The sequence below is a fragment of the Rhea americana genome, unplaced genomic scaffold (genome assembly GCF_003343005.1).
Source record: "Rhea americana isolate MKP2758 unplaced genomic scaffold, rheAme1 scaffold_12, whole genome shotgun sequence".
NCBI classification, from domain to species: domain Eukaryota; kingdom Metazoa; phylum Chordata; class Aves; order Rheiformes; family Rheidae; genus Rhea; species Rhea americana.
The window spans coordinates 271,115-287,210 of NW_028185261.1; the positions used below are offsets into that span (position 1 = coordinate 271,115).

Here is a 16,096-nt window from a genome sequence, read left to right on the forward strand (position 1 = left end):
GCCTTACCTATACGGTTCAGCACCCTGGTAGACAGTAGAAAGGGATCTACTCACTACGACACTTCAACTCTACATCCTCTTTCCTACAAAAGTGACAACACATGCTTTGTTCAGCTTGCACTGCGCGCTGCAAGGCAAGTCTTAGTGCAACATCAGAGTGGAAAGGGATGTGATGAGAGAAGCTCTGGATGGTTATCAGTGGCACTCAGTTTGGCAGAAAACAGCTCATCTTGTGATCATCAATGAACAGTTGCAGGTGTTTTTGTTCAAAAAAGTATTTTTTACTCTTTCCTCAGTGGCACGCGAGGGCCCCACACCATTTTTTCAGACCGTAAACCCACAGCTCCCAGGATGCAATTTCCCCATAAGCTGCACATAAGCAGTGATGGGAAGATGTCGATGTTCAGTGCACTGACCCAAGTGCACAGCAAAGGAGCTCTCTATGCGCGCAGGCATCACCCCTCGGGCACTGGCTTACAGCCCCTCCTCAGCTGCGTCCATGCAAGAACACAGCAGCAATGGGGAAATGTCCCCAGCATGGATGACATGCTTGAAAGAGCTGCCACAAAGGCCACAAAGCTTTCACAAAAGCAAAATTTGGGGAATGCCATTCATTAAGACATGTGAGATTGTTAAATACTGTAATATCCAGCAAGTAAACTATTCCTTTCCTCAGTTTTTCATTTCTGTTGTTGAAACTGAGCAGCTGGTTTAGTCTTACCAGTAAGAAAATTAGAGGAATCGCTCAGTGCCCTGGAGGCACCAAGTGCATCATAAAACTGACCACCTATTTTTTCACTACTCACCTGGTCACCACAGACCAAAAATAAACCATTCAAATTATTAGCAACCTACTGAAAAGCATACAGAAAACTGCTCACGTTACAAGGTGACACTGAGCAACACTGAACTGGCTGTAGCGCATTGGCTCCCTGATGAGGCTAGACAGAGCTTTACCAAACGCGAATGTCCTCTGTCCCACCTTCGTGTGGGGTGAAGCAGCCAGCGAGCTGTGAGCGCTGCTGGTGAGCACCGCAGCACAGCAGCTGCTCCCAGCCCACAGCCATCAGGCCTGACACGCTCCCCCTTTTGGGCATGAGCTTCCCTACACGTGGAGAACGTCTGCCCCAGGCTTTGCTTCTTGAACAGATGAACAAGTAGGAAGACTATAACATATATTTATATTTTTGCTGGTTACAGGCAGTATTTTATCTCAAGCCACTGTAATTATCTAGGCTTAAGCACCTTCCCATGCAATAGGAACCAAAGATAAGACTTTAGGCCACAAAATTATAAAAGAATGAGAAAGGTCTTCCAAATAAACCATAGCAAAACATAGCTTGTGCTCTAATAATTAACTAGTGACAACAAGGAGAAAAATCAGTATATCATTATTAATCTTCTGGTTGGCTTACACTAAGATAGTTTCAAGTTTGTAAGAGGCCAGCTAGATTGCTTTCTTCTGCAAGCGTGCCACTGTCTGAGTGAAGGATTTCAGTGCCTGCAGCGGGCGGCACTGAGTGCAGCTCCGAGCAAGCAGAGCATCCAAAAGGGTGAAGATCGTATCAAGATGAATTCCACTACAACACTGAGTGTGTTGGGGGACCAAGTCAGAAAATTAGTCTTTTTTGAACAAATGTATGTGGTTTTGTATAACTCAATAATCTTATAGTTTTCCTCCTTCCAAATACATCCATGTTTCAGCATCAGGAAGTTCTGCAAGTGCCCAGTGACAATGTACAGCTACACCTGAACAAGCTTTTCTTTCTATACTGCCAGGAGTTCATCTTCACTCTAGAATGGGGCAGATTACAGATACATACGTTTGTTTTCCTATTTTATCAGCATCTTTTTTTTTTTTTTTTTTTAATCATAGATAGCTATGGTATTTACTGCGAGACCCAAAAGGCAAAGAGCAGAAAGCACAATTTGCACCCAGAGCTTTTCACTCTGCCACGAGCGAAGCACTGAACTGTCACCTGTGACAATCACCTCCGCCTGTGATCCCACGCGAGCTTGGAGCTCTCCTCCTCCAATTACCATGGCTCAAACTAAGAGCCATTCTAAGCCTCACTGATGGATACTTCCTCCTCAATCTGCTCCTCTCTAGTTTTTTAGTTGGGACCTGAAAGGGAGAAGCTGGTTGCCGCTCAGGTATTAATACCTGGGCCAAGAGAAAGGTAAACATGAGACAACCCAGAGTTGTGTTGTCCATAAATGTTCTCAAGTTAAGTGTTGGAATGGAGTGCAGCCAAATTTAAGCTCAAATAACCTCAGCTCCCACGGTGGCTACGCATACTTCAGGAAATGGCTGTATTTTCAAAGGATATTGAAGTAACGTAGTTTGTGAGGCTGTTCAGCTTATCTGGGTTTAAAAACATTCTATGTATAAATTTACACAAATACTGTCATAAAACCTTAGCTACAAAGTCCTGGCAAAATATTATGTGTAAGCCTTCTTCTAATTACATGTATGCCTTCAGGAGGTTTGAGAAACAGTTTCCTGAGCATATTTTAAATTAGTTATGTTAGGACAACTGTCTTTGATTTTTCTCTGTGGTTTATTTCATTTATATATATTTCAGAAGCAAGAAGTTTAACTAATTAACAACTAGCTTTCCAAAGTCCAATGTTCCATATTCTGTCAGCCTGGATAATTGAAGAAAAAAAGCAGATACTGGACGAAGGTCAGGTATTCACCTTAACAAAGCAGTCATTATCAATCCTTTTTAAAACTGTGTTCGTTTTCTTCTCTTTTTCTTTTCTTTCTGTCCACACACAGACTTAGATTAGACTGGTAGAAAAGATCCAAACCATCTGCCCTGCTCTTAGGAAATTGGATTTTTTCCCCCCTTTGTTTGGCCTACTGGCATTTTACTCAATCAACCCACTGCATTTACTTTAAAGTAACTATTGTACAATCAATAACTTTTATATTCACTCTCATGTGATTACAAAAATCTGTGGATTGAAGAAGATTCAAAGATGCACATCAGATTTGTGCACACATTCATTTGATAATACTAAAAGGTTTACAGCAGCATGTGTAGACAGCTGTTGCTTATGTATATAAAGATATGCACAAACAAAAGAGAGAACTCCACGTATATTACATTTTATTAAATATATTGTATAAATTATATATGGGGAATACACAGAACTATCTAGAGAGAATTTACAGATTTGTATATAATATATAGGTGCATTATATACTCTTTCTGCATTACCTAACATTGCTTTTGTTTGAAAAGAAACATCTAACATGTTTCCTGTATTGAAGCAACTGCAAAATTAAACTGCTTTGGAAAGGTCAACTCTGAAAATAAATCGAATTTCAAATCACTGTCAGATTGCCAACTAATATTCTTAAAGTGTTTTGTTTTAATATCCATTTATCCAAATGACTCAAAATCCCTCAGGTTCTGAACATTGCTCATTATTCCTAAATAACACTGGCTTTAAATGCAAGAGATCCATACATGTATCCTGCAAAATCATTCAACTGAACTCAAATTAAACAACAAAAAACCCAAAGGATGCCCAATATTTCTGAAAACTATGACACACAAATTTACAAGATCTGTTTTTGGTCACTTAGGCCGTGGATCTGATTGATACAGAAATATTTGAGATACTTGCATTTTTTGAAATATATTAGAGACTGAATCCGCATTCAAGAAAGGAGTGAGTAAACATCACAAGAAAAAATGTCATCACCACGCTGGGTCGTTCTGAATGATACACAATAAATTATTTTTAGTCATTTTCTCTTCAACCAGCCACAACCAAGGATCTTTTTGCCTATTCAAATTTACAGAAAATTTTCTAGTCACAGTTTACACCGACATTATGTTAAGTCAAAACAATTGTTTTCTGTTTTCCCACCTTGATTCTTTTCTGTTAAAAATGTCACTGATGACAAATAAAACACAACAGTGGTTTTTCAAGAGCCTTTTCAGTAGTATTCCCACCCAGTTTATAATGATACTCTCCTGAATGAAACAATGTAAAATTGCATCAGACAATAAAAAACTACCAGATGGAGAGCATGTAGAGTGAAAAACAATGACTGCACAATTTTAAGAGTACTAAATCCTGATTGCTTAAGTGATAAGTGACCTTTAAAAATGAGCTAATCAAAATATTTAGGATTTTTCTAAAAAGGAACTTCCTAATGTAGGCAAAACAATTGTGTAAACAATTGTGTAAAAGGTGGGAATTGTGCTAAATGAAACACTAATGGAGAAGTTAGAACAAGTTAAGATTAAAAAAAAAAATGAGAAAGTATCTCTTTCCAGAATGTCTATTTGTAAAAATCCTATGTAATAGTTCCCCAAGCAAAGGAAATTACTAATAACAATCATATGACTAAAATCAACAGCCTGAGTTGTTGCTTTCTCAGCAAATGAGTAATTACTTTATTTTTTAAAAATGAAGGAACAAGTTTTAAAGAACAAGTTACCACTAACATACTGCTATCATAAACATTGTCGCTTTATCTAAAGATCATGGCTTTCTTTCATGCTGTTTTGGAAGAAAGTGGACAAGTAAGGACCTTTCTTTCATGATAGTCAAAGTCCATCATTTGGACTTTAAAGACATTGTATTGGTTAAAAATGGCTTTTCAAAAGCAGGTTTTAACATACATGGTACTTCATATGCACCACTGTTAACTTTCTAGTTAATCATTAAGGCAGTGAAGGGCTTAGGCTGATTAGGAAAGATCATCCAGTGCTAAAAAGCTGGATATCTTTCAGGAGGTAATCCCAGCCGAAATGTGAAAATTTAAGATTTACAAATATTCTGGGTAAAAATAGTAAGATCCATGTTTTCTATAAAATTCAGTGTGTACAAAAATAGTCACAAATTAACTAACCCAGTGCACACAGAAACATCACCTAGAGTACAAAACGGATACAACATTTGTGGGTGAACAGTCACATTCTGGAGCTGTACAAACTACTGCAATTAACACCTATTACTTTAATAATAAGCATACTCATTTTTACATGAAATACATATTATGCTGTTATCAGAGGTGGAAAAGAAACAATTGCTCTCCTTTCTTCTGCTCCCATCCCCATTAACATGATAGTATTAATAAATGGGAAATTAAGAACAGTGTTGATGGTTTCTGTAATTTATTTCCATAGGATTACACTCAGGCAAAAGCAAATTTACTACCAAACCCTCCAAGTGCCTTTCTTCACAAGTTCTCTGAAAAAAACAGCCTTTGTATAAGCTCTCACAAGACTGTTCACTATCCAACCAGCAGTTGGATAGGTTTCTTTGTAGCTGAATCCTTATCCTTAAAAAATAAAAGCTCACTGATGGGTGCCACAAGAATTGTACCTGTGCAGGTCACAACAGGACCAACCACGTGCTAAGGGAGTCACAGGCAGAGCATGCTTCAGACTCTTTTGGCACCTAACAAATCTATGCCTCTAAAGTACTGGGCTTACTAAGGACATGATTTGGTCAGACATCTTCACTGTTAGATTTCTGGAGTTCAGACAGAAGGAGAATTTTAATGACATAAGTTGCCCTACATTTTCTTACTACAGAGCATAGATAAAATTGAATCAACCAGCCTTTCACAGAGATTCATAACATTCAGAATAGGACAGGTGAGAGCATTTCCAGTAAGACCTTGTAACCTGACGGTTCTCTGCTTATCTGAAACAATCTGATAAAATTAGTGGTTTATTTTCATCATCCTCCTTGCTACCAAACTAAATCAGACCTTCAACATGTCTGCTTTTAGTCGCTCACAGTAAGAAATACAGCTTGGTGGCACAGGCTGTGATCCAAAAAGTCCACTAACTTCACTTCAGATACAACTATTAAAGTTTAATCAAAGTATTATGATACCACCTTTACAAGATGTTAACATTGAACCAAAAGATAATCCAAAAGTGAAAAATATTTATTAACAAACCAATCATAATGTCCCTTCTAATGATAGAAAACTTCAGCACTACTTGACTTCCTCCTTTATGAAGTAAGGAGACAAATCCTACATTTCACTAAAACTAGAGTAAATAATAAGTGGTGTAAAAGAATTTAAGCCTAATGATATCTCTAGAATGCTAACACCTCATAATAGAAACATTTCTCATCCAAATAAATGCAGTTCTGTAGATGCAGAAGTGTTGAAAAATCTAAGGGAGGACAAAAAAAACTCACTTTAAAATTGTAAAGAATTCAAACCAAGTATTTAAAGACAGATGGATGGATTATCACATCTAGTGAATACTAAAGCACTTTAAGCAAAAATGAGATGCATTAACAGCTAGCTACAGGAACTTAGTACTTACCTCTGACATACTGTGTTAGTATGAAGTGTTTCCAAGTAGCATCTTTTGCACAATAAGGTTTATGTATCAGGTCTTTACTTTTTAATCTATATTCACATTCTTGCTATTAGACATTTAGAAAACATGAGAACACAGGCAGAATGCCTACAATAGGAATCTTTTAGATGTATCTAAATTTAAGTCTACCCTTATATATATATATATCATCATACCTTTATAAGTTCATGCAACATTATGATTACAATTTGCAAAAATTTATAAGGTAGGCAAACTACAGAGTAACTATTTTGATCTCCTTTTGATGTGACACAATATTTTTATTAGATGACTCAGCAAGGTATTTTCACAGAAAAACTGTTGAATGCCCATTCCACAATGGAGATTTTTTTTTTTTTTTTTTTTTTTTTTTTTTGTGTGTGTGTGTGTGCGGCTATTCTGATTGTGGAGGGGGGAAAAAATACATAGCCTGCTGAAATTTTCTGGTCTAAATTTAATTATTGATTAATTCACCAAGTATGTTTGGCCTCAGATTTCTTTAATTGCAAAACATCAAAGTTAATAGATAGCCATAAACAGCTAAACAGTTACTCCTTTGAGTTTCAAGATCTACTCTATCACAAAAACTGTACTTCTCCAGGAACAGCTGCAAAAAGTGATCTGGGCAAGAAAATACTTTTTTTGACCTATGCAAAAACAAACCACGACATTCATGTGCAAAACTTTTCACAAATTTTTAAAATGTTTGTATTATATATGGAAAGCTCAGCTTTTGTTCACCTTGGAAGACTCTCATTATTTCACAACTAGTAACAAAATGTAATGGAGCCAAAAGTTGACCTTTAGAAACAGTGATGAATTTGGCTGAATAGGAAAAGAGGTCAAGGCTAGGTCAGCGACACCTAGTATAGCCACTCACTGCCCTCTTCCACTCCTGCTTAAAAATACAAAAACCAGACAGCTTTATATAGCACAAAAGAGCAATTTCTCCTAAAAGCTGTGTTTAAGCTCTGGAAAGAAATGCAACTCAAAGCATCCTGAATTGGCACTCAGTTCGCAGTCTCTCTCTTCCCAACAGAGAGCTGGTTAAAATTTCTGGATTGTTACACTTCATAGCAGTATCTTGACTTCAAGAACAAAATCCTAAGGCCATCTTTGCCTTCCAAAACTCAACAGCTGTAGATCCTCTCTCACTCTAAGCCTTTTCCTAGATTATGTGGTGTGTTAAAATTAGTATGGGCTGCTTTGATTTCAAATAAACATACCCATTTCCTGGTGATCTCAGGCATACTTTGTGTGACTCTCATTAACTACAAAATGGCATATCTCAGCCATCATCTAACATAAATATCTGACACATTACATGAAGTGACACAACTGAACCCAGAGATTCAAGTACAAAAACATTCTCAGTTGTTACTATGCTGATACAAATAGTAATACTCACAATTGCTTATAACGCCTCCAAGTGGATCACCTTTAAAATCAAACTCAATATCCATGTATTTCCCCTGTGAAAGCAATATATTTCAAGAATATGAATTCTGCTTAAGAAAATTTTGTAAGTAAGGTGGTCATTCTTACAGGGTGAAAGAGCAATCTGGCAATCTCTTCTATACTCTGTTAAATTTTAAAAGCATGCTCAGATGCAAAGCTTGTAAGACAATTTTGCTACCAGAGCCAAAGATTTTCATGACGATTGCTTTAACAGGCCTGTAACGCAACACGATAGTTTGCTTGCTTTGTAAGGATATACATATAAAAAAAACGTTGATGATATTAAGAACAAGTATGTTGTACAAGCTCTCATGAGCGTACTAACAACACCAAACAGTACTTACGGCCATTCAGGTATCACTATACTTATTAGTGGAAGAATCCAGGACGAAACAAAGTTAATTATCTTCCAAGTAGACTTTCTAGCTGTAAAATCTTAGGAGCGTGAAGAATGAAAGCACTCACATGATAGCCTCTCAGTTTGTATTTAAGAACTGCTGGGCAACAACTATTTTTAGTAATTGCCTAGTGTATGTGCGTAAGTTTGCATCTGCCTTGTGAAAGTGATGGGTTTTTCCCTCCTGAACACCCTGCCTTGCAACTCGGGAGACCAGAGGCAGCAATTAACAGACTGTCACTGCAAAAGCAATTTCACTTTTAGCTGTACTGATGCAGTGCATTTCCTTGACTTCTGTTTGACTTTTCCACGTCACAGAAGAACATTCTGCTCTTTGCATCATTTTAATTTATATGACAAGTGTTTAATTTACTAACTGCTACTTTTAGCAATGACAAAATAGACGGACCCATACTGAGCGTAAAAGCCAAAGGCAAAGCAGCTCATATTGGCGAGAAAGTTTAGGAAGATAAGAACTGCTGGTAGTAATTCAAACAAATTCCATAAACTACGCACAAAAACGATCGCAATGTCCTCTAGTGCTTATTTAGCAGAGGACAGAAACAATCAACTGCAAAGGGAAACCCTGTGTTTATACTTCCTTATTCGTCGTACTTAGGAAGAGATTTCTTTTTTTCTTTCTTTTTTGATTTTTATTATGGAACATAAAAATCAAGCACTTTATATTCACTGTCTCAAAGATATTATCTGATTTACTGGATATTTTGTCAAGACTGACTTATTAAGTTCCTACTCAAACTCTATTCTTCTCCTTGCTGGCAACCAATACAGACTAGACAGAACAGTGTTTGTACTTTCTTGTTATTTCTGAGCCAATTCAAATTTTAAGATAAAAAATTACATCACATAATTAAATTTTAATTTCCTAAGGACTGGGCCAGTTGAATGTTTCCAAAAGTATTTTTAGCTTTGTATTTATAAGCAAAGACTTGAAAGGGGAAACACTAATTGGTTGCACTTTGTCCTGGAAAGACTCCTGTTTTCAAAGTCACCTCTTTTTTTCTTTGCTATCTCATCCTCCTTTCCGTAGCACACCATTCACCTCTGACAGTTGCATTTTTTTCTACCCTCTTTCTCAAGAAATTTCTCTACAGTCTTCAGCAGTGCCTCAAATTTTGGCCCTGGCTTTGCTTCCCCAAACATGTGGGACGCTGCAGAGCCAGTGATAAATGCCCTTTGCTCAGGCCATGAGCCGGGGCAGCGACAGCCGCAGTAGGAACACTCTTACCAACGCAGAAACAGTAATATCTGCCCTCAAGAACACAACGGAAGGGGAGAAGTCTCCCATGCAGAAAAAAAGCCACTCTCCAGTGTCATTATATTCCAGGCTTTTATCCATGGGCTTTTACTTGCAATGCAGTATTTTATGAGTGTACTAATTTGTCTTCTCTTCTCTACAGATCTCAGCCTTTACGACTTTATTGCACACAAGCAAGCAGACTACAAAAGTCACATTCTAGCTTCTGATTTTAACAGCAGAAATGATGATAAATACTCACACTTTTGAATCTCCCAACTGTAGCTTCATCTATTTTTTTTGCCAATTGTCAATTCCTATAATTTTTCATTGTTTCACACTAAAAAATCCTGATTTAAACAGTTGACTATAAAGAATATTAGTAAAAAATTAATATAATAAATATTTATATTAAAACTAAAGTTGCAAACACAGGTTGAAACTTCATGCAGATAAAATAAGAACCTGAATTGAGATTTTAACAAAAGAACTGTATACATAAAAATGGAAAATGAGATCACGTAGAAAGATAAACTTACTAAGCAGAGAAGCTGCTAAGCTCATGGTCTCTGACAAAGCCATCAGTGCTAGAAAATTAAAAAAATCCAACTGCACTGTAATTATGTTTTCATCCAGTCACAGACCATCAGCTCTTAAATTTGGCTGTTTTCCTCTATGCTGCTTCTCAACAGAACTTTATGCTCACATCAGAAACAAACAAGATTTTTGACAAGGAAGTCAGACGTCTTTTCAAAATATGGGTGACTCCTAATAATGAACTACTAATGTATTTGGGAAAAAGAGAACACACTTTAATGTACAAACAAAAAAATGACTGCCACTGACCACTAGAATTCTCCACRCTCCGAGGCCTTCAGACAACTACAAAAAAGTTCTCTATCCAAATTATTGATTTCTTACAGAAGCCTAATGGCTGGTGTAAGGTGAAAAAGAGTCAACAATATCACATTCTCTTCTATAAGGCAACCAAGTTCAGCCTTAAACAACATACTTACAAATCTAGAGGAGTTGTCATTCCTCACAGTTTTGGCATTTCCAAAAGCTGGCAAGAGAGGAAAATAAATAAAAGTGAAACTATCAGTAAAATAATATTTTAATGATTTAATAACGACTTCTGTTACTTTTTTAAAAGAATCATACAACTTCTGTTACTTATTTAAAAGAATTGTAGATGTCTAAGAAACAATATTGCATCCATTAGAGTTATCAATCACTGGGGATAGACTGAGATTATCACAAATGAGAAAACACCTTGGAAGTCCAAAGCAGTTTTGTGTTGACACCTCCCTTCTTAGAAAAAGTGAGAGAGATAAACATACAAGGTAAACTGTTCCAAGTCAAAACTGTACCTGAAGAGAACACATATCCTTGGGTTTTGAATCATCCTATTTACAGTTTTATTACTCAAACAACTGCAAATATAAGAAACACTAAGATTCACTTCTCTCTCTTCTGGAAAAGTTCAGAAAAAGCAATGGATCTGAGCTATCAGAACTGTAGAAGGAAGATGGAGGTCTAAGTGAAGAACTTACAGAATGACACTTAAAAATGGTTTGCACGAGAAAGTTTTATGAATACCTTCAAACCAATTTCATTACATCATTCCAAACATTTATTTTAGTTTAAGTTGAATATTAATCAGCTGAAATAAGTTCAGTTTACAGAGAAAGTTTTAAACACTCTCTTCAGTTTGACCTAAACTTGCTTTTTTAAATAAAATTTGGTTTAGTTTTCTTTAGCTCAAGTTTTCTAACAACAAAATCTCTCCAAAAAAGGACTCCCCCAGGTTATGTTCAGATGGACAGCCACAAGATTAGAGGACACATATGACACAAACTCAGACTGCAGGACAACTCAAGGCCTTAGACTGCACATTGTCACACTGGAGTGTCTTCTCTGGATTATTAATGGTAGTCCTTCTGCTTCCAACGGGAGACTTTGATTATTTACCTCAGTATTTATTTTTATATATCATATATTTTCAAAGATCAAGTCAAGTCAATGTTTCTTGGGCAGAAATAAATACATGGTTTTAGTCTTTAACAAACTTTCGTAAGTAGACTTATTCTTGATTGAAGAACTGAAGCCAAAAGGGAAAGTTTGTTGCTCCTGAAGGCCAAGGATAAGTGACAGAATTGTTTTTAAAGTTTTTATGCCTTGTAATAAATCATCTTTTCAACAGCCAAATCTCTGAGCTGCATTTTCTTAAACACAGAGCTAAACAGTACAGTCATTTATAACTGCACAAAATCAAATACAAACGTTCCATTATATAGTGAGACACATTCCTCAGTTTTCGCTGAAGTTCATTGTTTTTAAAGTTAATTTACAGTAACAACTTAACAACTCTAGTTGAAAAAAGAAAAAAGAATTCCCATAAGATAAATTATGCGTATGTAATATTTATGTCATTTTCTTGCACTGCAGCTTGACCGAAACAGAACTATGTAACCAAAGAAAAACAAATCTAACCACAAATGCCTAATTTCTGTCTAAAATGTATATAAATAGCCAGGTCTGTGCAACAACCTCATAGAATATACCAGCGTCCTACCTCCCAAAAAGCTCAATAAGCAGTTACCACAGCAGCACCAAATAGAACGAAAAATACCTTAAAATAATATGACACTATTCTGTGAGCACAGTGTACTCCTCTTATATTAAAAGAGGGATTCATGAACTAGTATGAAATCCAATAAATTTGGAAGGCTACTGAAGCCTCTGCACTTTGAATTTGCTTTCTGCCTATGCCCAAAGTCTGCCTTGCAGAACGGCGATGGAAACAACCCGGAACTCTTTTTGCTGAAACGGGGATAGATTGCAACCCCTCCATTCAGCCATGAGCGGAACGTATCTGATCAGCACAACAGATTCACCCAGCATTATGATTAGTCTTAAAATTTAACATCTTGTCCTTTCTTTACAAGTCTTTGCATCTTACAGCTTTTGTGTACAGTCAGCGATCACATTTTACCAGGCCAGTTAACAGTTCTCATACAAATTTTGCTTTTCCCTCCCCTTTTTGACTTCTCTTCCTATTGCCAATTATACAATGCATAGCATACTTGCTCCCCACAGACTCCAAATCCTTGAATATACACAGTTTGTTAAGCAATAAATAAAATGTTGACACTTAGTAGTTTTATAAACACTGCACATCAGCTGGCCATAACACACAATTATAGTATAGCAGTTACAAGGATTAGTCTTAGTATCACAATAGCTTAGAGAACTGTGAGAAAAACCTGAGTCAAGAATCAACACAATAGATCTAAGTCTAACTCTTAGTCTAACTCTAACCAAGGCACTTCTGAAGGCAATTATTAGACTACAGGGAAAAAAATGCAAGCTTTGAGGACTGTACATCTTATCCCTAGGAAAAATGAAAACCCTGTTCTGGCAGCCCACATCATCATATTAAAAAGAATAATTAAAAATAAGAAAAAAAAAAGGACAATCAAAACTTCTTTCATGAGAGAGCAGGAAAGGCAATCAGGAAGACAGACTGACAGAGTTGGGTCTCACACCAGACAGTAAAGAACAGTAAGTCTTAGGGAACATCAGGCATGCATATGGATTGTTTTATTTTTTTTTCCAAGATCCATTTCTTCACTTTTTTCCTAGAAGAAAAATAATACTTAACATATTGTTTGTTTTCTAGACAGTATTATGTATTTGGAAGGAAAAGAATCATAGACACTGAACTAAAGTTAAATCTTTTAATATGTTCAAGCACCATAAAGCCAGAGTTAAGAAACGCTATGCTCAAAGAGAGCAGCAGGACGAAGCTGCGAACTTCCTAACCTCTCACTAAGGGAGAGGATCTTCCTTTTCAGAAAACCTCTCCATAACTGAGTAAGTGTATATTCTTGTTGCTATCTTCACATAAAGCATATCCAATGGTTTTGGACATCAAATAAACAATTAAACAGCAACAGATTCAGTTTTCAAAACCAGCTCATCAGGCGAGCTGGTATATCCAGAAGGTAATATGGTCCTACAAGCTCTAGGAGAATCTTACCTTCAAGCACTGGATTTGACTGTAAAAGTTGTTCTTTTACTTGATTGACCTCTGCCCCTTTTCCACAAACAGCAGCTACATACGACATGACAAGTTTGCTGGCCTCTGTAGGGTGAAAGCAAAATAAAACAGTGATAAGTATTGGCAAAGAGGTAATAAGAGGATTTGGAGGCTTGATCTCCCTTACATTTTCATCATGTCAGACAGGAAATGTAATTACATTTCATTTCAGTTTTCTTCTGTGCTGCGGTACCATCTGGAAAAGGCTAAGGAAGTCATCCTGCCATGGGACCCATGCAATTACAACAGTAGACGATTGCTGAACCCTACTAGATCAGAGCTAAAAAAGCCACTAGTGGATATGGGATGTTAGAACTACTTTTTCTTTTAGTCTGAATAAGAGGTATTCAATATGGAAAGAACATTATTTCTAGCTGAGATGTTAAAGATCATTTAATCTATCCTGAAAAACAGGCCTAAAGTATTTTAAGATACAAAAATCAATCCAGTTTAGATCAGTACACACACAATTACACAAGCGTAAACACAAAACAAACCATGCTATACACATGTAATTACAACTCTAAAGTAAATAAATAATCGCAATTCATGGTCACATAAAATTATGCAGTCCCTTTTTAAGTATAACATTGAGAGAAACTGAAGCATTCGTGTAAGAAATTAAAATAATTTTTATGTATTAAACAACTATCCCATATTTAAGAGAAAAATGAGCAAATCTGCAATGTGGGATGCAAGCAAGCAGAGTGAACTATAGATGTGACCGTAAGACCTCCCATCTCACCTAATCATGCAATTACTCAAATCTAACTCTCATTTTCTTTTTTTAATCAGTTCCCTGCTCTTGTGGTTTTAACCAGAGCTTGCAGTTATCACAGCAGTTAAAGAAGTACATAGGTCTGAAACTCCTGAATTTCAAACTGGACTATTACATCCAACATGTATTAGTCTGGGGAGGGACAGAGAGCTCAGAGCTGTGATTTTGCCTGCAGCAGAAAGGGCAGACATAGCAGACATCCCCTGATTTTAAAAAATAGTCATGTAAGACACCTTCACTCCAAAGAGAAGTGAGCAGTCTCCTCTCTCCTGTCTTTCAAATGTCAAGGGCACAGGTCTAGTCTGCAATGTGTCACTTTTACAGATCTCACTAATTAGACCCTTGCAATATTTCATGTCTTTTGGGATTAAGTTGTTTACAAAATTCCTTAGAATTTTGACAATATCTGGACTGCTTTTAAGATAGCCATTTTCTTTTCCCCTTATGATTCTGTAATAAAAAGGATGACACTTTGAGGACTTTCTTCATTGTGCCTAACACAGAGAGAGAAAGCAAAAACAGCCTAAAATCCTTGGGGTATAATTAAATTCAGATTCACTTTTAAAAAACATCAAACCCTTCTGTAAGTCCCCCCCCCTTTTTTTCCCCCAGCTTAAATTGGAAGCAGAAGCAGCAAACCCCTAAACACAGAGGTGTTTTATTTGTTTTGCTATCTGAAAGTACAGTGCAATGAGAGAGAAAGGGGGTAGCTTTTGGATATGGTTGTTTTCAACAGCCTGTGCTTTGAAACCAGGATAGAGCAGTATGGCAAGGGGAGCACTGTGAGGAAAGAGGCTTTCCCTGCCCAATATATATATTCTTCACTGAGTTTAGATAGCTGAATCTATTCCAGTTCCTTTCTTTTTACTCCTAATCACACATACCTGGAAAAACGACATAAAAACTATCCATAGATCTACTTGAAAAGGTAACTAAGATACTTCAGATTTTTAGTTAACAGCATCCCCTAAAGAATCTCATCTGCTTTGAAATGAGCAGTGGTTGTGAGAAAACAGTGACTGCTCTTGGAAGAAAGACAACTAATGGTGTTGACAAACTCCAGCTGATGTGCCGCAGTAAGAGGGGGAAAAAAAAAACCTCTCCTGGTAATACATGCCCAAATGTTTCTAAACTATTTGAGTTGACATTATTTCCCAAAACAGTCAACATCTGTAAGGAGAGCTACTCAATCAACGTGAGACAGGAAAGCACTGAAGCAGCAAATAACCTATTATAAAATCATATGCATTAAGAACACACACAAGAAATCAGGATAATCCCATAACTAAAGTAAAAGGCTAACAGAATATGAAGCTATGAATAGGCTTTGAGCATGGTTGAAAGAGAAAATAAAGGTCCTTTCTTTTACTGGGAACTGTTCTAACTACAAGTTTGAGTCAATTAGCATGCTAGGAACTAAATCACCTTTTAAGATTCAATCTTAATGTCTAATAGCACTAATGAGCACTAATAGACTGCTCATTCTGGCAACCTATGACAGTTTCCTGCCCAGTTAATAATCAGTATAAATACGCAGTGACAAAGAAGAAAATTAGAAGTAAAGGAAAGCTTTTTTTTAAAAAAAAAGATGACAGTTCAGCTTCAATTTTTCTAGGACAAACATGCCACAAATTCTGGCTACCAAAATAATATTCTAAAACAGCATTACATGGATTTCAGACTTTGAAATCTTTTTCTTCTGTGAGCTTTTGCTTCTCCTGTCTCACTCCCTTTTTCTGGGTAATGGAAA

At 36.5% G+C, this 16,096-nt stretch overlaps 1 protein-coding gene across 6 annotated transcripts in view; it reads right to left on the reverse strand.

The window, feature by feature from the left end:
• Positions 1 to 16,096, reverse strand: part of MYO1B (myosin IB) — a 134,084-nt gene that overhangs the window by 47,766 nt on the left and 70,222 nt on the right. For all 6 annotated transcript variants that reach the window (XM_085321237.1, XM_085321244.1, XM_085321273.1 and 3 more), the window contains exons 5-7: positions 13,509 to 13,613; positions 10,483 to 10,529; positions 7,762 to 7,825 (exon numbers count right to left, since the gene is read on the reverse strand). In XM_085321237.1, coding sequence (XP_085177363.1) covers positions 7,762 to 7,825; positions 10,483 to 10,529; positions 13,509 to 13,613 — 216 coding nt within the window. The remainder of the gene's footprint in view (positions 1 to 7,761; positions 7,826 to 10,482; positions 10,530 to 13,508; positions 13,614 to 16,096) is intronic.